Source organism: Coregonus clupeaformis, chromosome 13 (genome assembly GCF_020615455.1).
Source record: "Coregonus clupeaformis isolate EN_2021a chromosome 13, ASM2061545v1, whole genome shotgun sequence".
NCBI lineage: Eukaryota > Metazoa > Chordata > Actinopteri > Salmoniformes > Salmonidae > Coregonus > Coregonus clupeaformis.
In genome coordinates, this window is record NC_059204.1 from 27,168,158 (window position 1) to 27,183,783 (window position 15,626).

The 15,626-nt window shown below is 41.4% G+C and overlaps 1 protein-coding gene across 1 annotated transcript in view; it reads left to right on the plus strand.

The window, feature by feature from the left end:
* The first annotated feature begins 3,455 nt into the window (after positions 1-3,455).
* Positions 3,456-15,626, plus strand: part of rb1 (retinoblastoma 1) — a 40,309-nt gene continuing 28,138 nt past the window's right edge. Inside the window, exons 1-11 of the mRNA XM_041895084.2 lie at positions 3,456-3,749; positions 4,890-5,010; positions 5,222-5,325; positions 8,880-9,014; positions 9,316-9,354; positions 9,548-9,597; positions 9,854-9,964; positions 10,198-10,343; positions 13,393-13,470; positions 14,419-14,528; positions 14,640-14,717. Coding sequence (XP_041751018.1) covers positions 3,643-3,749; positions 4,890-5,010; positions 5,222-5,325; positions 8,880-9,014; positions 9,316-9,354; positions 9,548-9,597; positions 9,854-9,964; positions 10,198-10,343; positions 13,393-13,470; positions 14,419-14,528; positions 14,640-14,717 — 1,079 coding nt within the window. The 5' untranslated portion in view covers positions 3,456-3,642. The remainder of the gene's footprint in view (positions 3,750-4,889; positions 5,011-5,221; positions 5,326-8,879; positions 9,015-9,315; positions 9,355-9,547; positions 9,598-9,853; positions 9,965-10,197; positions 10,344-13,392; positions 13,471-14,418; positions 14,529-14,639; positions 14,718-15,626) is intronic.

Genomic DNA, 15,626 nt, shown 5'->3' on the forward strand with positions numbered 1-15,626 from the left:
AATGCTCTTAACCGCTAGGCTACATTTTCCATTTGGAGTAAATGGTTTCCGTTGCAAAATGTTTTGGACTAATGATTACACCCCATGTTTTTCTTCCTGAGAGTAGAAATGTAGTGGTGCAGGGCTGTTTCAGTGACTGCTGACAAAGAGATGTGCTATAGGATGAGAATCGCTATGTGACTGTGTGTGGTCTTCATCTCATCTCTATTCTGATCTGTAGCTCACCAGAGGACTAGCAGTGCTATGGTACTCTTTTATTACAAAGGAATAAAACGTATATAATTTTAATATTAGGCTACTGCACCTCTGTTCTTGTCATGTTTTAGTGCTGGTGGTGGGTATACACAGTGAAATTCTTTCTTGACTGTATAGCTAGGTGAAACTTTGACTACAGAGAAATCTGTTTTTTTATTATTTTATTCTATTTAACCTTTATTTAATTAGGCAAGTCAGTTAAGAACAAATTCTTATTTACAATGATGGCCTATAGCACGTCTCCAGCCGGGACGGGGGCTGGGATTTAAAAAATATATATATAGGACAAAACACATATCATGACAAGAGAGACACCACAACACTACATAAAGAGAGATCTAAGATCTAACACCATAGCATGGCAGCATGGTAGAAGCACAACATGTTTGGGGTCTCATAAAAATGTTTTTTTGTTGTGTAGTTTGAACTAAGACATGTATTTTGCCCCAATACAAGGCAAGCGCGTCCCTGGCACCCTGTATAAATTGCTCTGGTGGTGGTACAGTAGGCCTAGGTTCAGGCCGGATGCGCACGTGGAAGGGGCGATGGAAGACGCAGGCCAAGATGTCGACACAAGTCCAGAGGATAGAATAGACGCCGGAAGGGAAAGGAGGGGGAAAATTGAGTCCTTTGAGAAGGCAAGAAACCGATGGTGGTTAGGAGAAATGTATAAGGAGACGTATACTTGGATGAATGATGAGGAATGGAGGGAAAAAGAGAGGCAGAGGAGGTCTAAGAGAGAGAGATGGAGGAAGACTGAGTTTGAATTGGGGAAAAATGGCGGGAAAAAGGGAGAAGGTTTGTTAAAGAAGAGTGGTAGGAAATGGGGGGGTGAGAGTAGGAGATGTGTACCAGTACAGTGGGATAGGCAAGCAAGTGATATACAGTTGAAGTCGGAAGTTTACATACACCTTAGCCAAATACATTTAAACTCAGTTTTCCACAATTCCGGACATTTAATCCTAGTAAAAAATTCCCTGTTTTAGGTCAGTTAGGATCACCACTTTATTTTAAGAATGTGAAATGTCAGAATAATAGTACAGAGAATGATTTATTTAAGCTTTTATTTCATTCATCACATTCCCACTTGGTCAGAAGTTTACATACACTCAATTAGTATTTGGTAGCATTGTCTTTAAATTGTTTAACTTGGGTGAAACGTTTCGGGTAGCCTTCCACAAGCTTCCCACAATAAGTTGGGTGAATTTTGGCCCATTCCTCCTGACGGAGCTGGTGTAACTGAGTCAGGTTTGTAGGCCTCCTTGCTCGCACACGCTTTTTCAGTTCTGCCCACACATTTTCTATAGGTTGAGGTCAGGGCTTTGTGATGGCCACTCCAATACCTTGACTTTGTTGTCCTTAAGCCATTTTGCCACAACGTTGGAAGTATGCTTGGGGTCATTGTCCATTTGGAAGACCCATTTGCGACCAAGCTTTAACTTCCTGACTGATGTCTTGAGATGTTGCTTCAATATATCCACATAATTTTCCATCCTCATGATGCCATCTATTTTGTGAAGTGCACCAGTCCCTCCTGCAGCAAAGCACCCCCACAGCATGATGCTGCCACCCCCGTGCTTCACGGTTGGGATGGTGTTCTTCAGCTTGCAAGCGTGCCCCTTTTTCCTCCAAACATAACGATGGTCATTATGGCCAAAAAGTTCTATTTTTGTTTCATCAGACCAGAGGACATTTCTCCAAAAAGTACGATCTTTGTCCCCATGTGCAGTTTTGGAGCAGTGGCTTCTTCCTTGCTGAGCTGCCTTTCAGGTTATGTCGATATAGGACTTGTTTTACTGTGGATATAGATACTTTTGTACCTGTTTCCTCCAGCATCTTCACAACGTCCTTTGCTGTTGTTCTGGGATTGATTGGCACTTTTCGCACCAAAGTACGTTGATCTCTAGGAGACAGAACGCATTTCCTTCCTGAGCGGTATGACGGCTGCGTGATCCCATGGTGCTTATACCTGCGTACTATTGTTTGTCCAGATGAATGTGGTACCTTCAGGCGTTTGGAAATTGCTCCCAAGGATGAACCAGACTTGTGGAGGTCTACCATTTTTTTCTGAGGTCTTGGCTGATTTCTTTTGATTTTCCCATGATGTCAACCAAAGAGGCACTGAGTTTGAAGGTAGGCCTTGAAATACATCCACAGGTACACCTCCAATTGACTAAAATGATGTAAATTAGCCAATCAGAAGCTTCTAAAGCCGTGACATCATTTTCTGGAATTTTCCAAGATGTTTAAAGGCAAAGTCAACTTAGTAAACTTCTGACCCACTGGAATTGTGATACAGTGAATTATAAGTGAAATAATCTGTCTGTAAACAATTGTTGAAAAAATTACTTGTGTCATGCCCAAAGTAGATGTCCTAACCGACTTGCCAAAACTATAGTTTGTTAACAAGAAATTTGTGGAGTGGTTGAAAAATGAGTTTTAATGACTCCAACCTAAGTGTATGTAAACTTCCGACTTCAACTGTATGTTTCAGTAAGATTGGATTTTTAGCATTTATAGCAATGGTTATTAATTGTACTGCAGGGATGGAACGTAAGTCTAAGAAAATTGAGGTTGTGGTGGCAGCTGCAGAGAGATATTTGGGTGTGGGAGACTTGACAGCAGAAGAGTTACAGGGAGTGTTAAGTGGTGATGTCCCATCAGTTCAGGTTGAGGGCATGAGGTAGGAGTGAGTATATTTAAATAGTGGAGAAGGGTGGGGTTAATTATTAGTAATAGTTTTGAATTTGTGAGTGTAGTGTTAGATGGTAGGGTATTTCTTTGCTTTGTTTTGGGGCGGCAGGTAGCTTAGTGGTTAAGAGCGTTGTGCCAGTAACCGAACGGTTGCAGGTTCTAATCCCCGAGCCAACTAGGTGAAAAATCTGTCTATGTGCCCTTGAGCAAGGCACTTAACCCTAATTGCTCCTGTAAGTCGCTCTGGATAAGAGCGTCTGCTAAATAATGTAAATGTAAAATGTTTTATTTTTCAAGGAAAAGAAAAGGGAGTTGTACTCCAGTCTAGTAGGTGGCGGTAATGCAACAAATTGGATGCCAACCGCCGTTAAACCTCATTGAAGAAGAAGAAGAAGAACAACAACAACAACAGTAGGCCGACACACAGATGGCGCCAAAGACGAATGTCAGATTGGCCCGGAGATGACGTCTGATTTATGTTACGTATGCGACATTTTCCCGCGGTTTCTTTATTCTGCGAATCCGAGATATGAATCCGTAGGTGGATTTCAGGAAGCTGACAAGTAATAACCGGGTTTTGTACGGGACCAAATTGGGATATAAACGAAGTAAACTATTAAAAAGGCTATAAAATAGAAAACCGATACATTTACACATTTGTATTTAGGTTTAATAATCTGATAATCCACAAAGATGCCTCCCAAAAAACGCAACTCTGGAGCAGCACAGAACAAGGAAATGAAGCTCAGCATCAAACACGCCTCCCCGGAGAATCCAGATTTAACGTTATCGATTGAAAAGTAAGCTGCGTATCCATCTGTCGTATTTAATAAGATAATTGTTAACATATATCGTACCCTGTTATGTTTTGGACTAAATTATAACGTTATTTTCTTTACGTCAAACGATTGTTTGCTAACGTAACGTTACCACCAACATCCCCCCACGAAAACAAGCCAAGACGAACAGCTGGGAAAACATGCTAACTAGAGTTATCCATCAGTAGCTAACTAGCTATAGCATTATTTGGGAATATGTGACATGCCCCTTGTCTTATTAGTTACAAGTTTACTTTTTTAAGTTGACTAACATCAAGCTGTTATTTTCCAGCTAGTTAGCAATTTTAGGTTGATAGATGGCTAGATTCAAAAACAAATTTGTTCAAATAGCTAGCTACTAGCTAGCTAAGGATCTTACCAAAGGAGTTAGCCAGCCGTCTCACGACAGTCATCACTTTCACTAATAGGACAGAACTTTCATAGGGCCCACACTAAAATGACTCCAGTCCATTTGATCACGGTTCATAGATATTATTTCCCACTTCAGAAATCTTGTTCAACATTCGTAAGTAAGCGCTTGGACATCGCAACATTTGGGTTTGAATTACAAGGCCTACCATTGAGTGTTAGAATGATGGAGTTAAACCTAGAATCCTTAGTTGAAACAATAACAAAGGGTCACACTGCCTCTGTTTTGGTAAAATATTAGGGATGGGCCTGGAGAAATGTATCCGCTCTCATATTCATAAACAGAGCTATGGATGCAAGGACTGACCATCCATGATATCAATAGTATAGTTTTAAGCATGTTTTGAGGCTATACAGTTTGTTTACATATACATTATTTATAAACATTGGAGTAAAACAAGCTTATATTTTGGGTTCTGATGGGGTGCAACAATTTAACTAAGCTCATGAGGCATTTATAAGTTATATTCTTCAAGAATCAATGGGTATATATCATTCATTTATAAGTCAAAAAATGGATGTAGCAAGACAAAGACAAAAAAACAACACTAATTCTACTTCAACAACTACATGTACTTATTGCTCCCCTCACAAATCATGACTGTCAAAACAGTGATTTTTGAGTGCACAATGTCCAAACTAAGTATGGTTGATCTAAATGTGTCTAACTTTCTATTTTTTTAAAACCGTCAGGCACAAAGAGAAGGATGCAGACTTCGTTACTCTGTGTCAGAGTCTCCAGGTGACAGATGCGGTGTGTGATCGTGCCTGGACAATATGGAAGGCAGTTCAGGCCTCAGTGGACAAAGTTCCTGTACGTATCCACCCATTATCCCCAAGTTACTAGTAGACTATACAATGTGTTTTATCTACTGATACCCTTTCTGTCTGCTCTGATGATGGAAAGAGTATAACAAGTGAATAAACAACTGAACAATAACTCTTTGTCTCTGAAATAAACAGTATTCAAGGCTATTCACACAGAGACTGACAATACAATGTTTTTCTTCTCTCTGTCAACACAGGATACTCAAAAAAGGCTTTGGGGCGCTTGTCTGTTTGTGGCTGTGATAGACTTGGAAGTTGCAAGTTTTACCTTTACTCAAATCCAGAAGGCAGTGGATCTGAAGTAAGTACTAGATTCAGGTGTTCCAGTGGGGCCTTTGTCAGCTCCAGTGCCCAGATCAGTTGACGTTTTCCCCTGGCAACCCTCTTTAGAGTAGCTTACTCACTGACAGGATTGGGTAGATTACTTTCTAAATGTAATCCGTTACAGTTACGTTATAACATAACTTGGATTACTCAAACTCAGTAACATAATCTGATTACTTTCAGTTACATTTAGATTACTTTCCCCTTAAGAGGAATTAGAAGAAGACAAAAATGTGGGTTGGTTATGTAGGCTTCTTCTTATCCATTGCTTTCTACTACAGATAATAATACGATTAGGCTATATCTTTACGTTAATAACCAAAGTCTGTCATATTTCCTGTCATTACAATTCATTTAATACCCCTTGATCTTCAAGAATAGGACTTGGAAATATGGAATTATACAGTGAGGGAAAAAAGTATTTGATCCCCTGCTGATTTTGTACGTTTGCCCACTGACAAAGAAATGATCCGTTTATAATTTTAATGGTAGGTTTATTTGAACAGTGAGAGACAGAATAACAACAACAAAATCCAGAAAAACGCATGTAAAAAAATGTTATACATTGATTTGCATTTTAATGAGGGAAATAAGTATTTGACCCCCTCTCAATCAGAAAGATTTCTGGCTCCCAGGTGTCTTTTATACAGGTAACGAGCTGAGATTAGGAGCACACTCTTAAAGGGAGTGCTTCTAATCTCAGCTTATTACCTGTATAAAAGACACCTGTCCACAGAAGCAATCAATCAGATTCCAAACTCTCCACCATGGCCAAGACCAAAGAGCTCTCCAAGGATGTCAGGGACAAGATTGTAGACCTACACAAGGCTGGAATGGGCTACAAGACCATCGCCAAGCAGCTTGGTGAGAAGGTGACAACAGTTGGTGCGATTATTCGCAAATGGAAGAAACACAAAAGAACTGTCAATCTCCCTTGGCCTGGGGCTCCATGCAAGATCTCACTTCGTGGAGTTGCAATGATCATGAGAACGGTGAGGAATCAGCCCAGAACTACATGGGAGGATCTTGTCAATGATCTCAAGGCAGCTGGGACCATAGTCACCAAGAAAACAATTGGTAACACACTACGCCATGAAGGACTGAAATCCTGCAGCGCCTGCAAGGTCCCCCTGCTCAAGAAAGCACATATATAGGCCCGTCTGAAGTTTGCCAATGAACATCTGAATGATTCAGAGGAGAACTGGGTGAAAGTGTTGTGGTCAGATGAGACCAAAATGGAGCTCTTTGGCATCAACTCAACTCGCCGTGTTTGGAGGAGGAGGAATGCTGCCTATGACCCCAAAAACACCATCCCCACCGTCAAACATGGAGGTGGAAACATTATGCTTTGGGGGGGTTTTTCTGCTAAGGGGACAGGTCAACTTCACCGCATCAAAGGGACGATGGACGGCGCCATGTACCGTCAAATGTTGGGTGAGAACCTCCTTCCCTCAGCCAGGGCATTGAAAATGGGTCGTGGATGGGTATTCCAGCATGACAATGACCCAAAACACACGGCCAAGGCAACAAAGTAGTGGCACAAGAAGAAGCACATTAAGGTCCTGGAGTGGCCTAGCCAGTCTCCAGACCTTAATCCCATAGAAAATATGTGGAGGGAGCTGAAGGTTCCATTGCCAAACGTCAGGCTCGAAACCTTAATGACTTGGAGAAGATCTGCAAAGAGGAGTGGGACAAAATCCCTCCTGAGATGTGTGCAAACCTGGTGGCCAACTATAAGAAACGTCTGACCTCTGTGATTTCCAACAAGGGCTTTGCCACCAAGTACTAAGTCATGTTTTGCAGAGGGGTCAAATACTTATTTCCCTCATTAAAATGCAAATCAATATATAACATTTTTGACATGCGTTTTTCTGGATTTTGTTGTTGTTATTGTGTCTCTCACTGTTCAAATAAACCTACCATTAAAATTATAGACTGATCATGTCTTTGTCAGTGGGCAAACGTTCAAAATCAGCAGTGGATCAAATACTTTTTTCCCTCACTGTAGATTAGCCAAATTGTTTTACCTGAGCATAAGCCAAAAATGAAGGACTTATTAGCCTACTCTTGTTTATGATTTTGTTGTCATGATGGACTGATTGGGCTCATTGCTTTGAGTTGAAAAAGAAATGCTACTCTCGGAATGGCATGCTTTGAGCACTACTGAAAAGTGCTATTTGCATGTGAAATATGTATGCCATATGCTGCATTTGCTATAGGCCTACTGTTAACGTTTTTGTTGGTGACACTTTGATATTTAGATAATTTGCAGCTAACTATCGAAAGTGTGCGAGTTTGAGCTTATGTCCGTTAGGCCTATGGACTTTTTGTTGTTGCACAAATTATCTTGAGCAATAAAAGCCCCACTCGTAGTCTTCTCCAATTTAAGCTAGTTTTTGACAGTATGGAGAACAATAAGAGAACTCAATCAAACCTTTATTCCATAGGCTGGGATCTGCACTATGCAGCTGTTGCAAGAGCGCATTTTTCACTGGCTGTCCTGGTCGCAAAAACAATGATTGATAGGCAGCTTAAACTTCTTCAGTTCAACTATTATTGGGTTAAAATATACATACATACATTTGTGAACAGCAATCCACAACAACCACAATCCGTAAGGTGCAAATAGCTAAATTAGAGAACAGCAGTGTGATTCACATCAATGCGCTTTGTAGATATATCAATAATAATTTAAATCCGTATTGCCCGAAGACTACTGCTGTCTTCCTTACCTCCAAACGTTTATTCAAATTGGATAATCTTTGGATGCCGACAGCAGTTGCACCATTGAAAGACAGCTTGAACTTTAGCCTACAAAAGCCTGTTCCTGCTCGTTTCCCGCGAACCATGGAGTTGGGTCGAGGAGTCGTTGATGCAGCCGCTCCTCTCTGTCTTTCTGCTGCGCGTATCAGACAAACTGCCTGAATATTGATGATGTAGGCTAAATCAAGTGTATCAAGCGTTAATCAAATGTTATGCTGCTGTGGCAGTACTGTGGATATTTAAACTAGATAGCTACCTATAGGGACTTGACTGGTGACCGCATCGCTTGAGCCATGCATGTTTGGATACCTGCGTCAGACTGGAAAACGGGCACAACCGGGCGTGCGAGCTCCGTACAGGGCAGATCAACAGGCTCAACCAACGGACAAGGTGGGGGATGGCGAACTTGACGTCACGATGACTTGCAGGCAGTGGGTTACGAACTTGACAATGACAAAACATTTATACAGCATTTTTTGGGGGGAAATTATACTACCACCCAAAAGGGAACTTTGAGACTGGAAGGGCAAAGGGGCATGTGCTCTGCACATGTAGTGCACTATCTGAACACGTGCCTGCCTCTGTTATAATGAGGAATGCATATATCAGCCGAAGTCTCCATATTAAAAGTACAGGCCTAAACACAAACAAAGCAGGTGTTTGGCATCACAGATTTTGATAGCACGTTATCAGCCAATTGAACACATTTCAATTCTTGTTTACAATGAGATGCAGTTCTAGCAGTTTCGTGTATACTCTTGTGTGCAGTGTGAAGCAGTTCCTGGGCCTGCTGAAGAAGATGGATGTGAACCTGGATACCATCAGCACCAAGGTGAACTCAGCAGTCACCCGACTGGAGAAGAAGTATGATGTGTCACGGGCACTCTACCAGAGGTTTGAGAAGTGAGTGGGAGTATCTTAACGTCATGTTAGTATCTTAACATAATGTTACCTCATGGCTAGTTTTTATAGTTTATCTTCAGACTTTTTGATGTCTAACAGTGTGGTGACTAATGGTGCTCTACCTCTAGGTGGCAGTGTAGTTTGTCTGGTCCCCTTTGTCTGCTTTTGTTTTTATCCAGCTTTTGATTTTCACAATGCAAACTTCAGAGGACACAACCTGGATCTGAGCTGTTTAGTAATGTAATTATGTGCCCACATTGTATTTGATATGCAATATTTATCACTACTTATCTTGTTTCAGGACATGCAGCAAAATCTATGCCGTGGATTCTGAAGCAAAGTAAGTGAATAAAAAGTGCCGAAATACCACCAATTTGAATGATAGTATCTGCCACAATGGTAATCATTGCTATCTTTTAAACCGTGTCTTCACCCAATCCCATTTATCCAAAAGTAAATGAGGGTCAATGTTGATAATGGGGAGTTTGCTCCCAATATGTGGTGTAATGTGAATAATGTTCTCTGTGTTCCAGGGGGAAAGAAATCCTGCGGAGCTGCTGGACAATGTTCCTTTTGGCTAAGGGTGGGTCAGCCGTTGTTGATCACTGACATTGTAAATGTATTTTTTTGCAAGGCGAAGAACACAAACCATTTGTAGATGTAGGGCTCGGAGATGGTTTCCATCTTTCACTTCTTATGCTTTCCCTCTCCATCTCTACTCTGAGTTCTGGCGAGATAAACAGCAGGTTTCTGTCCATGGGTCTGTTTCTCCCATGACGCTGTTAAGACAGGCCAGTGTTATGATACTGCTCCTGATGTGCGTTGTCTGCTGTCTGCAGGAAGGGCTCTGCAGATGGAGGATGACCTGGTCATATCCTTCCATCTGATGGTGTGTGTTTTGGAGTTCTTCATCAGGCGTTGCCCGCCCAGCCTTCTGCAGCCACTTTACCGTAAGTCAGGCTCTGACTCCTTTCCCTCTACTACTGCACGCCTCATGCCCTTGCATAGACATTCTCCCACATTTGCATTGGTCAACTGCCCCTATCACTGTCATTACTCAACTAAAAAAAGTGAAAGTTACCTTTTTAATATAACACATATGTTCAGTGTGTTATATTACCACGTCTGATACGTTCTGTAGATAAATGGTTATAAAATCTAACCTTTTAACCTCTGCCCTCAGAATCGGCCATCAGCACAGGCCAGAGCCCCCCAACAAGAACCTCCCGTCGCAATCAGAGCAAAGCCAAGCCCCGTCAAGCCCCTCAAGAGGTGGACGTGCAGCTCCTGGAGACCCTCTGCAAAGAGAACGACTGCAGCGTGGAAGAGGTTCACACTACGTTTTGACTCATTTACACTCACGCCTTGTCAGCTTGTTGTAGCTTTAGATCCCAGTCCCCCAGTCGTCCACGTAAAAATCCACTACCCCTTTAAGTAGGGCTCTAAATTAACAGTTTTAGCACTGGTGCTCCCAACTTAAAATATTTTTTTAATTGATTGAGATACAACCTATATTGGGCCTATATGAATTCTAACTACTTTTAAAGCATATGTTGTGCCCTAGAAGCTAATATGTAACTCTGTAAATACACACGTTTTTTATAAAAGCTAAAATGTTGATATGAATACCTGTCATCGAAATTACAAAGTCATTTGTGAAATATTAGGTTTCTACATTGTGTAAAAACACTATTTTCCTATTGAGATGCATTACGTTAAATTGTGCACAGTCTCTTTAAAAACGTCAGGTTTGTGATGACGACATGCAAGAGATCTGTCATTTATTTATTGCTATGATCATTGATCTCCTGAAGAAGAAGCTATACATTTCTTTCTCTGTCCTCAATGTTTGGATATACTGGTAAAGTTGTTAGCTAGCTAGCCAATGAGGTAACATTGAAAAGTGTAAACTAATGTTTAACGACGTCGAGAGTTTTAGAACGGCCAGTGACATGGTTTATAAAAGTAAAATTGTCCCGCCAATCTGCTATATGAAGATAAAAATGTTGATATTATGGGTCAGATATTTTGACCTGGTTGGGCTAGAAGCAAGCCGTTTTTGCTGTAGTAATGGTGCAACTATGATGCTAACGAATCTGCACTCGGTTGTTTCTCTAGGGCACTTGGAAACAACAGTACAGCGAAGCCTTTTATTACAACAACTATAATCTGGGAGATTTTAATCATAGTTGCACAGTGCTCCCAAAATAAAACTCCTGGTCGCACACCAAAATATATGGCATTGGTCGTATTTTAGAGCCCTGCCTTGTATTGTTTGAATATTGTTGCATTTTACATTTGTGTGACTGTCCTTGTCTAAGTTTTTCAATATTTTGTTACTTGTCATGTTTTTTGTCGACCCCAGGAAGAATAGCTGCTACATCTCTAAAAGTTAATGGGGATCCAAATAAACAAACAAACACCCAATCCACTTATAAGGTCAAAATTCTAATAAAAATTTGTCTCATACACAGTTTAGCAGATGTTATAGTGGGTGCAGTGAAATGCTTGTTACTAACAGTGCAGTCAAACAAGTAATACAATAATAATAATAATCAAAAATAGAAACATAAAATCACGAATGTCAGGGTGAATTCAGCTAACCCAAACAAAATTGTATCAGTAATCCAAATGTAATCTATGCGTATATACACCAGAAAGATATACATCTACTGCTGTACATATCATTCTTAGTATTAGTGAGCTATGTCAAGAATCCAGTAGATAAATACAGGCGGTGTGTATAAACAGTGTAACAAAAAATACAATGTACAGTAGTAGATATATTAGAATGAGCTATGTGAAGAATACAGTATATGAATACAGTGCATTCAGAAAGTATTCAGACCCCTTCACTTTTTCCACATTTTGTTAAGTTACAGCCTTATTCTAAAATGGATTCAATTGTTTATTTTTCCTCAATCTACAGACAATACCCCATAATGACAAAGCAAAAACAGCTTTTTAGAAATCTTAGCAAATGTATTAAAAATAAAAAACAGTTACCTTATTTACATATGTATTCCATGTTTCCATTGATCATCCTTCAGATGTTTGTACAACTTGGAGTCCATCTGTGGTAAATTCAATTGATTGGACATGATTTGGAAAGGCACACACCTGTCTATATAAGGTCCCACAGTTGACAGTGCATGTCAGAGAAGAACCAAGCCATGAGGACTACGGAATTGTCCGTAGAGCTCCGAGACAGGATTGTGTCGAGGCACAGATCTTGGGAAGGGTACCAAAATATTTCTGCAGCATTGAAGGTCCCCAAGAACACAGTGGCCTCTATCATTCTTAAATGGAAGAAGTTTGGAACCACCAAGACTCTTCCTAGAGCTGGCGGCCCGGCCAAACTGAGCAATCGAGGGAGAAGGGCCTTGGTCAGTGAGGTGACCAAGAACCCGATGGTCACTCTGACAGAGCTCCAGAGAAACTTCCAGAAGGACAACCATCTCTGCAGCACTCCACCAATCAGGCCTTTATGGTAGAGTGGCCGGACGGAAGCCGCTCCTCAGTTAAAGGCACATGACCGCCCACTTGGAGTTTGCCAAAAGGCACCTAAAGGACTCTCAGACAATGAGAAACAAGATTCTCTGGTCTGATAAAAGATGAACGGAGCAAAGTACAGAGAGATCCTTGATGAAAACATGCTCCAGAGCGCTCAGGACCTCAGACTGGGGCGAGGTTCACCTTCCAACAGGACAACGACCCTAAGGACACAGCCAAGAGAACGCAGGAGTGGCTTCGGGACAAGACTCTGAATGTCCTTGAGTGGCCCAACCAGAGCCTGGACTTCAACCCAATTTGAACATCTCTGGAGAAACCTGAAAATAGCTGTGCAGTGATGCTCCCCATCCAACCTGACAGAGCTTGAGAGGATCTGCAGAGCTATGCCAAAGGTGCTTCAACAAAGTACTGAGTAAAGGGTCTGAATACTTATGTAAATGTGATATTTGTTTTTTTAATTTTTTTATAAATTTGGAAACATTTCTAAAAACCTGTTTTTGCTTTATCATTATGGGGTATCGTGTGTTGATTGATGAGGGGGGGAAAAACAATTTAATCCATTTTTGAATAAGGCTGTAACTTAACAAAATGTGGAAAAAGTGAAAGGGTCTGAAATGCTTTCCGATTGCCCTGTATACAGTGTGTAAAACAGTAAGAAATGGTCCAGTGTTTAATGTCTATATATACATGGGACAGCAGCGTTGGCTGTTTGTGTGTTTGTGAGTATGTTGATGTAATTCAGTTATTTCTGTCACACAGAATGGATGTGGTTCAGCCTGTTCATTTACATGGCTGTGAAGTCTGTTTGTTTGGGTGTTCTGTGTGTCTGTCATCTCATTGGTCATCTGTTGTACTTGTGTTCAAGGTGAAGAGTGTGTACCAGACCAGTTTCTCTGCTTTCCTGGACTCCATGAGCCTCTCTGGGACTTGGGACCTTCCTCAGGTAGGAACCACACACTACATTAAATGCTGGAGCTTATTGCTCTGACCCAGGTTATATAGTCTCACAAGGGGTCTGAGGATCTCATCTCGGTACCTAATGGCAGTCAGGCTACCTCTGGCGAGCACATGGAGGGCTGTGCGGCCCCCCAAAGAAATGCAACCCCACACCATGACTGACCCACCGCCAAACCAGTCATGCTGGAGGATGTTGCAGGCAGCAGAACGTTCTCCACTGCGTCTCCAGACTGTCACAACAGCATGTGAAATGTATTGTCAATCAGTGTTGCTTCCTAAGTGGACAGTTTGATTTCACAGAAGTGTGATTGACTTGGAGTTACATTGTGTTGTTTAAGTGTTCCCTTTATTTTTTTGAGCAGTGTATATGACAGCCATCAGTAAACAGATCAGTGTTTTTCAGCCAGTATTGAGTGTGTGAGTGTCTGAAAGCTGTTCTGTCAGGATGTGTTTGTACTACAATGTTTGGCAGCTGGATTTTCATTAGATGTGGTGTCTCAGGACAGTATATTACAGGGGCAGGTATGGAGAAGAAATAGGTGTTAATATTGACTTTGAAATGACAACGATTTGTCTTATAGCAGGACTATTTCCCCAGTAGCCAGGAAACAGTCACAAGGGTTGACAATGACAGCGGTTTAATAGGCATTTTATTTAATCTCTGCCAGTACAGTAGCTACATTAACATGTGTTATTAGTTTGCTGTAACGACTCAATAATAATTTTTCACCAGTCATGGGGTATTATATGATTCATGGTGTCAGTCTGCCTAAATCGTCATGGTAGAGGTGTTTTCCACACTTCCATCGACGCAAAACCATACCTTTATCCTAAAGTGCTGAAGTTTCTGTGGAATTGTGAAATTTACCTGGAATAACCATTAAGTAATTTAGTTCCTGTCAGAGCCTGTCTTGACCTCCTGTTGACTTTTAAGGCGACTGACCTCAACAAGCAGTATGAGGAACTCTACTTCAAGAGTAGAGACTTTGACAGTAGGCTGTTCTTGGATAATGATGAGACACTTCTCACTCCCAAAGTAGAACCGTAAGTAGAACTACAAGTAATGTTTACATAATTTGAGTATTTTCTCTGACAAAGAAAGTCTCACTATACCTAGTACTTTAGTGTATAATATCCATTCACTTCTCCTCTCAGAATGCAGGTGGAAAGGACACCAAGGAAGAACCTGCCTGAAGAGGATGTTGTTCTCATCCCCCCACAGACGCCTGTCAGGTGAGCCCCCTTTGACCTCCACTCCTTAGCCCTTACCATCAGCTGACTGTCCATCCTCCACTGGCTAGGACAGCGTGTTCCCCTGGACCAACAGATGCTTACTCCTATGATGTTTGAGAGTCCTGTCCAGGGGGTGTACAGTGAGGGAAAAAAGTATTTGATCCCCTGCTGATTTTGTACGTTTGCCCACTGACAAAGAAATGATCAGTCTATAATTTTAATGGTAGGTTTGTTTGAACAGTGAGAGACATAATAACAACAACAAAAATCCAGAAAAACGCATGTCAAAAATGTTATAAATTGATTTGCATTTTAATGAGGGAAATAAGTATTTGACCCCATCTCAATCAGAAAGATTTCTGGCTGCCAGGTGTCTTTTATACAGGTAACGAGCTGAGATTAGGAGCACACTCTTAAAGGGAGTGCTCCTAATCTCAGCTTGTTACCTGTATAAAAGACACCTGTCCACAGAAGCAATCAATCGGGGACAAGATTGTAGACCTACACAAGGCTGGAATGGGCTACAAGACCATCGCCAAGCAGCTTGGTGAGAAGGTGACAACAGTTGGTGCGATTATTCGCAAATGGAAGAAACACAAAATAACTGTCAATCTCTCTCGGCCTGGTGCTCCATGCAAGATCTCACCTCATGGAGTTGCAATGATCATGAGAATGGTGAGGAATCAGCCCAGAACTACACGGGAGGATCTTGTCAATGATCTCAAGGCAGCTGGGACCATAGTCACCAAGAAAACAATTGGTAACACACTATGCCGTGAAGGACTGAAATCCTGCAGCGCCGGCAAGGTCCCCCTGCTCAGGAAAGCACATATACAGGCCCGTCTGAAGTTTGCTTATGAACATCTGAATGATTCAGAGGAGAACTGGGTGAAAGTGTTGTGGTCAGAT